Source organism: Mustelus asterias, chromosome 13 (assembly GCF_964213995.1).
Source record: "Mustelus asterias chromosome 13, sMusAst1.hap1.1, whole genome shotgun sequence".
Classification (NCBI taxonomy): domain Eukaryota; kingdom Metazoa; phylum Chordata; class Chondrichthyes; order Carcharhiniformes; family Triakidae; genus Mustelus; species Mustelus asterias.
The window spans coordinates 28,148,639-28,161,504 of NC_135813.1; the positions used below are offsets into that span (position 1 = coordinate 28,148,639).

General features: G+C 43.6%; 1 protein-coding gene across 1 annotated transcript in view; it reads left to right on the forward strand.

Annotated features, from left to right (window-relative positions):
* Window positions 1–1,697: 1,697 nt before the first annotated feature.
* The window catches only part of whrna (whirlin a), a 259,282-nt gene continuing 248,113 nt past the window's right edge, over window positions 1,698–12,866 (forward strand). Inside the window, exons 1-2 of the mRNA XM_078227565.1 lie at window positions 1,698–2,340; window positions 10,151–10,462. Coding sequence (XP_078083691.1) covers window positions 1,924–2,340; window positions 10,151–10,462 — 729 coding nt within the window. The 5' untranslated portion in view covers window positions 1,698–1,923. The remainder of the gene's footprint in view (window positions 2,341–10,150; window positions 10,463–12,866) is intronic.

Here is a 12,866-nt window from a genome sequence, read left to right on the forward strand (position 1 = left end):
TTTGCACATTCTCCTCGTGTCTGCGTGGGTTTCCTCCGGGTGCTCCGGTTTCCTCCCACAGTCCAAAGATGTGCGGGTTAGGTTGATTGGCCAGGTTAAAAATTGCCCCTTAGAGTCCTGAGATGCGTAGGTTAGAGGGATTAGTGGGTAAAAATATGTGGGGGTAGGGCCTGGGTGGGATTGTGGTCGGTGCAGACTCGATGGGCCGAATGGCCTCCTTCTGCACTGTAGGGTTTCTGTGATTCTGTGAGTTCGCCTCCACCACCACTGACGGCAGCCGATTCCACTCGCCCACCATCCTCTGTGTGAAAAACTTACCCCTAACATCTCCCCCGTACCTACCCCCCAGCACCTTAAATCTGTGTCCTCTCGTAGCAGACATTTCCACCCTGGGAAAAAGCCTCAGAGTACACCCACTCTATGCCTCTCAACATCTTATACACCTCTATTAGGTCTCCTCTCATCCTTCGTCTCTCCAAGGAGAAAAGACCGAGTTTGCACATTCTCCCCATGTCTGTGTGGGTTTCCTCCAGGTGCTCTGGTTTCCACCCACAGTCTGAAAAACATGCTGGTTAGGTGCATGCTAAATTCTCCCTCAATGTAACAGAACAGGCTCCGAAGTGTGGCGACTTGTGGATTTTCACAGTAACTTCATTGTCTTAATGTAAGCCTACTTGTGACACTACTAAATAAACTTTAAAACTGTCCAAACTCAAGAAAATACATACATTGTCAGGGACCCAGGTCCAATTCCAGCCTCGGGTGACTGTCTGTTTGGAGTCTGCACTTTCTCCCCATGTCTGCATGGGTTTCCTCCGGGTGCTCCAGTTTCTTCCCATACTCCGGAGATGTGCAGGTTATTATTGATTGCCCCTTAATGTCAGGGGGATTAGCAGGAAAAATATGTGGAGTCATGGGGATAGGGCCTGGGTGGGATTGTTGTTGGTGCAGGTTCAATGGGCTGAATGGCCTCCTTCTGCACTGTAGGGATTCTATGACTGGTGACTCCAGGATGAGAGTTAGCGAACGCACCATGGATGATGGAAGTTTGTTGAATTCTTTTAAAAATTACTCTAACCTTAAAGTTACAAAGCCAATGCTCAGAATGGGCCGGTCAAACACAGATCCATTCCTTACTTGCTCCAAAAACAAAATTGAAATTCCAATTGAATCCAATTCAAGGTCCCCGCAAGGGAGACAAACAAGATCCAAGCTGACAAGAGCTTGGGCTTGATCTGAATTACAACTGAATTGCACTTTGGGAAGCAATGCTTTGCAGCGTTAGGATCAGGAGTGGCGGAGCAGCAGACGGGACAGGCTCCGTGCACCAACTCCAGTCTCAGTGAGTGAGGGCGACAACTTGCAACAATCTCCCGCGTCCTGGCCAGCTGTTGTCTCCTGGCAACAGCCCCGGGTACGTCATTTCCGCGCGGAATGACAGCAGCTGAAATTGACAAGTGCAGCTCAGAGAGACACAGACAGACAGAGGGAGAGGGAGGGATAGATATAGAGAGAGGGGGTTAGAAAGATAGAGGGATATATATATATAGGGAGAAAGAGGCAGAGGGAGGGAGGGTGATAGAGGGATATATATATAAAGAGAGAGAAAGATTAGAGGGGTAGGGGGAGAGAAGGGGGCCGGGCAGCTCAATGCCACACTCATTCACACCGCCCTCCAGGGCTCCTATTAGCGGGGCATCCGCAATGAAACTCCCCGGACTGCCTCCCGCAGCGGCCCCCCTGGCGAAGCAAGCGGCGAGATGCAAACAGGGGCTGGAGTGAACCCCAGGAGTTGCGGATTTCCCTGAGCTTGAATTCACTGCCAAACTCCAGCACTGCCACCTGTCTCTCTCTCTCTGCCTCCCTGTGAGTGTGTGCGGGGCTGGACTCTTTCCCCCCCCTCCACTAAAACCTCTCTCCACCATGTCCACCGATCTGGAGCGGATGTCCCTGAACTCCTCGGCCAACTCGTTGACTTCGGGCTCCGGCTCCAGCGGGAGGTCCCTGTCGTCCAACGTGAGGAAGCTGCACAATGCCCTGAACATCCTGCTGAGCGACTGCGAGAGGGAGCAGTTCATCCACTGCCTCAACGTGTACCACTCCAAGAGGAACGTCTTCGACCTGGTGCAGACCCTGAAAGTGATCCTCAACAGCCCGGGCAAGAGGCAGCTGCTGCCCATGCTACGGCTGGTCATCCCCCGCTCCGACCAGCTACTCTTCGACCAGTACACCTCGGAGGGACTCTACCTGAGGACGGAGCTGCTCGCCAGCACCGGCGGGCTGGGCAGCGACAGCAGTCCGGGCAGCGAGCTTCACCCGGGAGCTCCCACTCACCTCCATGTAAGTGCCACCCTTTCCTGTCCCACACAGTCAACTTCAACATTGGGCCATTAAACGTCCCAAATTCACAGACCCTGCCACTTTCTACCCCCCAACTCATTGTAAACCCTCTGCCCGCTACTGCCCTCCCCATTTATACTTCGCCTTAAGTGCACTAATTAATAAATAAATGAATGGAAATAAACACCGCGTTGAATATTTTAGACTTCAACAGAAGGCTGAAGATCAGCTGATTTTATTTTTAATGTTAACATTTAAATGTCAAATTCTGCTTCTCATAACTTCGGGATTAGTAACGCTCTCACCGGTGCATTGCCCTGTTTCCCAAACAGTTGCAGCACTTAACGCCAGTATCACCTTGTCCAGGGAACTCTAATCCCAGTCGATTCTATTATTCACAACTCCTATTATTTCAATCATGCTCCAAAACCCTTTCTCTCTCGACCATGACATTCGGCTAAGAAAAAAATATATCAAAAGCAAATTTTACTGCAGAAGAATGCAAATTTTTTAAAAAAACATTAAGTTGGAAAGCGCAGAGAGTTCCCAGATACAGGACTAGTCAACACCAGACAGCCATACTAAAGCTTCTGCACAAATTCAAAATAATCATCTCAAAGCGTTTTATTTATATGGGTGAATCCTGTTCAAGAAACAAGGGGACCTCAATCTGAGGGGATGTTCTGTCCCAATGCAGTGAGAACATTCAGATTAGACAATGAATGTTAGGGGAACATCAAGGAGGAAATATTTGTTCAAATTGGGAGTTAAATCATTAGATTCTGACTTGTTATCTAGCGATACCACGCGGGAAAAGGAGTTGTCAATATTGTCACTCAGTATTTAACTCCTCCTGCACAAGATTAGGGATTAGCACCCGACCCGGCAAGAATCTCATGAACCAATTCTTTCAAACTCCCTTTGGGGACTCGCGGAAACATTCCTGTCTCAATCCCAAACACCACTTCCTACTGCACCTCATCATCTGTCCGAGTAGTTTTTTGTCTCTCTCTGAATGGTATTAACAGTTGCATCAAACCTCCCGGAGCCCGCGGCGAGGAATCGGGGATGTCTCAATTCAAAAATAGATCAGAGCAAATGGATGGGACACCCGTGAAAATTCCGTGGCGAGATTGATGTGCGCTGTGTCGAAAGAGACTGCACATCATGTTTTAAAAAAGACGGAAAAAAGCAGACCTGTTTATCAATTGGACCGTTAGAGTTTAGTTGGGGTTTTATTTTTAAATATCTGCTGTATTTGTTAAAATATGTACTGTGGGAGGGAAATACCAGAGGGCTGGCTCGCTTTATCTTACCATTCATAGGCGACTAGTAAATGATGACTTGCCTTATGAATGGGGAGGGGGACAAAATAACACCAATTCACAGAAGTATATAGAGGCATTTTTTAAAATCCATTTATACAACAGGCAGGGAGGTTGGTTGGACTTGCTGCAAATACCTGAGACATGAGCAATGAAAAAATAATAATTGCACCAAGACAACTTATACCCTTAAATATCAGCTCTCCGCTATAATAACAGTGGCACAGTGGTTAGCACTGCTGCTTCACAGCGCCAGGAACCCGGGTTCGATTCCCGGCTTGGGTCACTATCTGTGTGGAGTTTGCACATTTTCCCCTTGTCTGCGTGGGTTTCCTCCGGGTGCTCCAGTTTCCTCCCACAGTTTGAATGAAAGACGTGCTGGTTTGGCGCATTAACCCGAACAGGTGCCGGAGTGTGGCAACTAGGGGAATTTCACAGTAACTTCATTGCAGTGTTAATGTAAGCCTTATCTGTGACAATTTTTAAAAAACTGACAGATTTGATATTAATACAACAATTAGCACAATCAGCTCCGAGCTTTTACCTGTGCACTGTATATTCAGTGACACTGACAGTTGTTTCACAGTGATTGAGCAATTATCAATTGCATGTGTTATATCTTTGTAACAATTCGGGGAAATACACTTAAACATACTGCAATTTCAAAAGGATGGGTGTTGTGGTCTGAAGTTTAAGTTAACCTCACAGAGGAATACAATCAGGTGAAATATTTCCACAGTTACAAAATGTCACACTGGAGGTAGAGAGGTGTTCTGCATTAACCAAAGAGGAGATAAAGAAGTGTGCCCGAACTCCAGCCTCTATCCTTGCTAGGCACTGTATATACTGAGCCAGTAGGTGGAGGCTGCTTCAGAAACAAACTCTACCAGACTCGAAGCAGGGAGAAACAAAAATAAGATTGACCCAGCCACCAAGTGGCATTTAGAAGTGTCAGATTCTCTTTGCTCCCAGTCTCAGAAGGCAAAGGGGGCAGGACCAAAAAGATATTTTTAAAAATCAGTAAGTCAAAGGACAGGGAGGTTGGGAGGATAGGAACATAGGTCTCAGGAGCAGGCCATCTGAGCTCATTTATTTATCCATTACTCTGACGGAGTTCTCCTTTTTGGATTAGTGCTCTCTCTCCTCTACTTCTCTGGACAGTAGCTTTTAATATAGAAACATGGAAAATAGGAGCAGGAGGAGGCCATTTGGTCCTTTGAGCCTGCTCAGCCATTCATTATGATCAAGGCTGATCATCAAATCCAATACCCTGATCCTACCTCCTGCCCCCCATATCCCTTGATCTCAAAGCCAAAAGCTATATCTAATTTCTTTTCAGCCCAGCTCCAACCGATGAAAGGAAAATCTCTCCTGCCTGCCAGCCAGTTATTAACTGTCTGAAATGAAATTAATCTGAACAATTTAACATAGCATCATAGAATCTTGCATAGTACAGAAGGAGGCCATTCAGCCCATCGAGTCTGCACCGACCACAATCCCACCCAGGCCCTATCCCCATAACCCCCATGCATTTTACCCTAGCTAGTTTCCCCCCACCCCCAACACTAAGGGGCAATTTATCATGGCCAATCTACCTAATCCACATGTCGTTTGACTGTGGGAGGAAACTTGGAGCATCCGGAGGAAACCCATGCAGACATGGGGAGAATGTGCAAACTCCACACAGACAGCGACCCGAGCCGGGAATTGAACCTGGGTCCCTGGCGCTGTAAGGCAGCAGTGCTAACCACTGTGTCACTGTGTCACCCCGTAGTTTCAGGAGGTGAGGATGCAAAAGTGACTAATTTGCCATAGGACTGATAATAAGTCAGTAGTCTCTGTAAAACAAAAGAAATTAAATAAAATAAGGATGGAAGAGAGAAAATTGAAATATTGTATTTGTACAGGTGGACTGATCTTCTGAGCTTGGATTCATGGCATGTTGCTTGGGCAATCTGTAGGGAGCTATTCCCTATATTCAATACATATTCAAACTGATCTTTGAGCGCTCCGTTAGAAACTAGGTGCAGAAAATTAAGGCATTTTTATTTATCAAAATAGGAAAATAATCCTTGCAGTTTGTTAGTCATAACCATTGATTGAATGAGGCCAGGTTGCTGCTAATCTCACAGCGCCTGGGATCCGGGTTCAATTCCCGGCTTGGGTCACCGTCTGAGTGGAGTTTGCACATTCTCCCCATGTCTGCGTGGGTTTCCGGCGAGTGCTCCAGTTTCCTCCCACAGTCCAAAGGTGTACAGGTTAGGTTGATTGGCCATGCTAAATTGCCTCTAGTTCTGGGATGATTCACAGGGTAAATATGTGGGGTTAAGGGAATAGGGTTGAATTATTGTCGGTGCAGGCTCAGTGGGCCAAATGGCCTCCTTCTGTACTGTACGGATTCTATTCTATGAATCTGTGAAAGAATGGAAAATATTACTCTTAATAATAGGTGGACAGTTAATGTATTTGCATGCTAATTTTCTGCCCCAATTTTAATCAAAGCATTAATGGGTTTAAAGCAAACAGGTTGCAACATCCAATAAATTGTAATAAGAGAAATGCCGTCTAAAAAGTCAAGCTTGGGTCTGCTTCTTATCATCAATCATCACCTATAAACTTCAATTACCAGTTAATTTTCAGTTACAAGTGGGAACCAGCTGCCAAAATCAACTAACTAGTGTATTATTTCCCACTGAGGTATGTGAGCAACAAACTTGCTGCATTGCCAAATGCCAACTGTTCAATAGCTGATTCTTTTAAATTGAGAAATGAAAACCTTGAAAAGCAATCCGCTATCTAAGAACAAACTGAAAGATTCTCAAAGGAAGGAACACTAAAATGTTAATCCTCCCCTTCCCTCTCCATGAACACAAAGATCTTGCATTTTACACAGCCCTTTTTATGACCCTAGGATATCCCAAAGCAGCTCTGAGATACTCTTGAAGTGTTTTCACTGTGTAATATAGGCAGGCAAATGTATGCACAGTGAAACCTCACAGCAATGAAATAATGACCAAGTAATCTATTTTAGTTACGGGATAAATATTGGCTAGGACACTAGGGAAATTTCACTGCGCTTCTTCTGTTATTGCCACAGAAGCTTTTGCATCCACCCGAGAGGCCAAACGGGACCTCAGTTTAACATCCCATCTGAAGATGGCATCCGCGACAATGCAGCATTCCTTCGACACTTTTTTGAAGTGTCAGGCTAGATTTAATGTCCTGATCTCTCTGAGGTGGGACTTGAACCCATAGCTACCTGACTTGCAGGTAAAGGAATGCTACCACTGAGTCAAGGTGGAGGATGGGCGGCACGGTAGCACAGTGGTTAGCACTGCTGCTTCACAGCTCCAGGGACCTGGGTTCGATTCCCGGCTTGGGTCACTGTCTGTGTGGAGTTTGCACATTCTCCTCGTGTCTGCGTGGGTTTCCTCCGGGTGCTCCGGTTTCTTCCCACAGTCCAAAGATGTGCGGGTTAGGTTGATTGGCCATGCTAAAATTGCCCTTAGTGTCCTGGGATGTGTAGGTTAGAGGGATTAGTGGGTAAATATGTAAGGATATGGGGATAGGGCCTGGGTGGGATTGTGGTCGGTGCAGACTCGATGGACTGAATGGCCTCTTTCTGTGCTGTAGGGTTTCTGAGATGTTGACTTACTGGGAATATCTGCAATAGAGAATGGATGAAGTGAATAAAGATGGAGAAAATCTACTTAGAAGGGGATAATGGAGCTTATGTGAGATTGAGGCAATTACTGATCCATTTGATATTTAAGAAACTGGCTGAAATATAATGTAAAAAATATATGGAAAATTATTGAGGCTAAAACCACAACATATTACCTTTAGAATGAAGGCTTCTCTCACAATGAAATTGTTTTGAAAGTGCAAAGGCACATGTGTAGCTCTTAAATGTGTAGAGTCTCAGATATAAAATTAACTGTACGTGCGTTGCCTTTGGAATATACAAAAGAATGTCAATGTGCCAACACAGGTGCGGCACAGTGGTTAGCACTGCTGTCTCCCAGCTCCAGGGACCTGGGTTCGATTCCCGGCTGGGGCACTGTCTGAGTGGAGTTTTCACATTCTCCCCATGTCTGTTTGGGTTTCCTCCGGGTGCTCTGGTTTCCTCCCACAGTTCAAAGATGTGTGGGTTATAGAGTCATAGAAGTTTAGAGCATGGAAACAGGCCCTTCGGCCCAACTTGTCCATGCCGCCCCTTTTTTTTAAACCCTAAGCTAATCCCAAGTGTCCGCATTAGGCCCATATTCCTCTATACCCATTTTATCCACGTAACTGTCTAAATGCTTTTTAAAGGACAAAATTGTACCTGCCTCTGCTACTAACTCTGGCAGCTTATTCCAGATACTCACCACCCTCTGTGTGAAACAATTGCCCCTCTGGACACTTTTGTATCTCTCCCCTCTCTCCTTAAACCTATGCCCTCTAGTTTTAGACTCCCCTACCTTTGGGAAAATATATTGACTATGTAGCTGATCTATGCCCTTCATTATTTTATAGACCTCTATAAGATCACCCCTCAGTCTTCTATGCTCCAGAAAAAAAAGTCCCAGTCTATCCAGCCTCTCCTTATAACTCAATTCATCAAGTCTCATCAGCATCCTAGTAAATCTTTTCTGCACTCTTTCTAGTTCAATAATATCCTTTCTATAATAGGGTGACCAGACTTTACACAGTACTCCAAGTGTGGCTTTACCAATGTCTTATACAACTTCAACAATATGTCCCAACTCCTGTATTCAACGTTCTGACCAATGAAACCAAGCATGCTGAATGCCTTCTTCACTACTCTGTCCACCTGTGACTCCACTTTCAAGGAGCTATGAACATGTACCCCTAGATCTCTTTGTTCTGTAAATCTCCCCAATGCCCTATCATTAATTGAGTAAGTCCTGCCCTGGTTCAATCTACCAAAATGCATCACCTCACATTTATCTAAATTAAACTCCATCTACCATTCATCAGCCCACTGGCCCAATTGATCAAGATCCCATTGCAATTGGAGATAACTTCACTGTCCAATATGCCACCAATCTTGGTGTCATTTGCAAACCTGTTAACGATGCCTCCTATATTATCATTCAAATCATTAATATAAATGACAAATAACAGTGGACCCAGCACTGATTCCTGAGGCAGAGCACTGGTCACAGGCCTCCGGTTTGAAAAACAACCCTCTATAACCACCCTCTGGCTGCTGTCAAGAAGCCAATTTTGTATCCATTTAAATACTTCCCCCTGGATCCCGTGAGATTTAACCTTATGCAACAACCTACCATGCAGTATCTTGACAACATCAACTGCATGCCCTCATCTACCTTCTTGGTTGTCCCTTCAAAAAACTCAATCAAATTTGTGAGACATGATTTTCCACTCACAAAGCCATGCTGACTGTCCCTAATCAGTCCTTGCATCTCTAAATGCCTGTAGGTCCTGTCTCTCAAAATACCTTCCAACAACTTATCCACCACAGATGTGAGGCTCACTGGCCTGTAGTTCCCAGGCTTTTCCCTGCAGTCCTTTTTAAACAAAGGCACAACATTTGCCACCCTCCAATCTTCAGGCACCTCACCCGTGACTATCGATGATTCAAATATGTCTGCTAGGGGACCCGCAATTTCCTCCCTAGCCTCCCTAATGTCCTGGGATATACTTCATCAGGTCCCAGGGATTGATGCGCTTTAAGACTTCCAGCGCCTCTTTCTCTGTAATATGTACACTCTTCAAGACATCACTATTTATTTCCCCAAGTTCCCTAACATCCATGCTTTTCTCAACAGTAAATACTGATGAGAAATATATGTTTAGGATCTCACCCATCTCTTGTAGATCCACGCATAGAAGACCTTGTTGATCCTTAAGAGGCCCTACTCTCTCCCTTGTTACTCTTTTGCCCTTTATGTATTTGTAGAAGCTCTTTGGATTCTCCTTTGCCTTATCTGCCAAAACAATCTTGTGTCCCCTTTTTGCCCTCCTGATTACTCTCTCAACTCTACTCCTACACCCCGTATACTTTTCAAGGGTTAGGTGGATTGGCCATGATAAATTGCCCCTTAGTGTCAAGGGGATTAGCTAGGGTAAATGCATGGGGTTATGGGGATAGGGCCTGGGTGGGATTGTGGTTGGTGCAGGCTGAATGGCCTCCTTCTGCACTGTAGGATTCTATGATTCTATAACTATAGAACATTTCTGCCTGATATTCTGCACAGTGCAAAGCTGGAAGAATTGTTAAAATAAATATTTGTTACTAATAGTTACATCTAATTAATAACAATACATTCAATTTGAAAATTGTATTGCTATCAGTACAACTTAGCTCTTCCAACAATTATATTTGGGAATATGTTCAAAGATGTGTTGGGTCTTTTCTATCTGTCCTTTATTGTATTTTTATTTTGTCGTTTACATGTTGCTATTATTCCCATTGGATAGTGTCTGCAATTATTTGTGGTTGTTTCTTCCCTTAGCCATTAGACACCCAAGTTTCCAGACCAGTGCAAGTAAATTTCAGCACCGATCAACGGACAGCGCCTTTCTATCAGAACTTGGTGATGAAAGAAAATTATGGAGAGATCAGGCAGGTGGCACTAAAAAGAAACAAAACAAATGAAGGTTTGGGTTTCAGCATCCGAGGAGGGGCTGAGCACGGTGTCGGGATCTATGTGTCGCTTGTTGAACAAAACTCACTGGCTGAAAAAGAGGGACTCCGAGTCGGAGATCAGATCTTGCGAGTGAATGACAAGGTGTTTGATAAAGTCACCCATGGGGAAGCTGTTAAGGTAAGCCTTCCAACAGAAATAATAACGTGCGCTGATGTGAAATCAACAAACCATGCCAGACATCCCTTTCCTGCTTTTATAACATCGACTCTGTTTATTTTAAAGAATATTCAGCTTTTTAAAAAATCAAAGCTGAAAGAATTCATACACAAAGTATAATAAACTCTGGTTTCCACTTTGAGAATGAAATTCATTGCAACATGGTGGATGCAATATCTGGATACAATAGCTGTTTTACAGGCAGAGATTACATTATTTCAGCTGAATCGAATTCTAATTAAAACATTGTCGGAGTGAAGAGTTCTTCAAAGACTGCCAGTTTCTATAACACATGCTTGTGCATGCACTGTATTATGATAAAACAAAATCACACATTTACTTACTTGCATAATAATGCAACCCTTGCTTTGTGGTAGTTACACACCGGAGCATGTGGAGCTATTGAATATAATATAGTTTAGATCACTAATGAGAAACATCTGATAACTCACAAAGACTGAAATCCCAAATTAAATCAACAATATTTATGCGTTATTTGTGTACGTTACTTCTGTGTAATTATTTGGTGAGCATGACTTTTGCGATCAGCTATTTGGACGGCAGAGTCTTGTTCTGAGTTTATACTTCTTCTGTGACTGTGTTTTGTTCAATCACGATTGTCAGCTGTTCATAAACTTTAGATTTTAGAAATTGTTAATGCAATCACTCCCAGGTTAATGTTCCCATCAGCCTATACTATTAACGCTACTATGAACCATTCATTTGGAGGCCTTCATTTTCTGAGATTCAGAAGTCAATAACTGGCTTGAAAATTAGCTGAAGTCACCCTATTGTTATCCAATCACTGTGATTGCTGCCCAAATCGCACGTTTTACTTGGTGCTGATTGCTGCTGTATTTTTGAGACAGACGGTAGCTCTTCTATAATCTGGAACTAAAGAAACTGGAATAAAGGTCATAACATTGCCTTTGTTAGTTGAGGCATCGAATATAAGAGTTAAAAAGTTATGCTGTATAAAATATCAGTCAGACCACAGCTGGAGAACTATGTTCAATTCTGCTCACTGCACGACAGATAAGATTTGATTGCAGTAAAGAGGGTACAGAGAAAATGCATGAGGTTGTCGTCATGATTGGAGAATGTTTAAGTTTATTAATGTCACAAGTAGGCTTACATTAACACTGCAATGAAGTTACTGTGAAAAGCCCCTAGTTGCCACACTCCAGCACCTGTTCGGGCACACTGAGGGAGAATTTAGCATGGCCAATACATCTAACCAGACATCTTTTGAACTGTTGGACTTTGGGAAAACTAACTGAAGTATTAAAACAATTGATAGGAAGGCTCTTTTCCCCTTTACTGGGAGGTCAACACCATAGATTCAAGATAAGTACTTGGATATGCACTTGAAGTGTCCAAACCTACAAGGCTAAGAACCAAAAGCTGGAAAGTGAGATGAGGTTAAATGGCTACTTGTTAGCTGGTGCAGACATGAAGGGCTGAATGGCCTCTTCCAATGCTATGATAGTCTATGATTCTATGAATTATTTAGTGAAAAAACATCAAAGTAACATTTCCTATTTTATTACAGAAGGCCTGTGGCAGTTTAAATATGTATAAAGTAGGATTATATCAGCAGAGCAAGGTACAATCAATAAAGCCACTGAAGCATTATAAGTTCTCAAAATTATATTATTGAATGTACACTCCATCAACTGCAGCATAAAACTTTGCAATGCATTTTTAAATAATTGTGTGTCTTTTTCTGATTTTTCTCCCCACCTCCTGTGCTGACGCCATTAACTCCTTAACCAGAGCAAAAGCCATCCTGATGAACCTTGCTCAAGTGCCCATCATTCATAAGTGGGTCTCACTCTATATTTATAATACCACACTGCATATTCATTCAGCTTTAGAACCCCCATTACATTTCCCATCCCTAAAGGAGGGCACTGTTTTTTTTCTATTCATTCATGGGTTGTGGGTGTAGCTGGCCGGGCCAACTTTTATTACCCATCCCGATTTGTCCTGAATTGAGTGCATTTTGGAGAGCATTTTTAGTGTCAACCACATTGCTGTGGATCTGTAGTCATGTGTAGGCCAGACCAGCTGATGATGGCAGATTTCCTTCACTAAAAGATATTAGTGATCCAGATTTTATGATAATCAGTAATGGTTTCATGGTCATCATTAGATTTTTAATTCCAGATTTTTATTGAATTCAAATTTCACCACTTGCCATGGTGGGATTCGAACCCAGGTCCCCAGAACATTACACCGAGTCTCTGGATTACTAATCCAGCAACAATACCACTAAAATTAAACCCCTTTACTCCTTTAACTAAAGTTTATTTATTAGTCACAAGTAGGCTTACTGCAATGAAATTATTGTGAAAATCCCCTA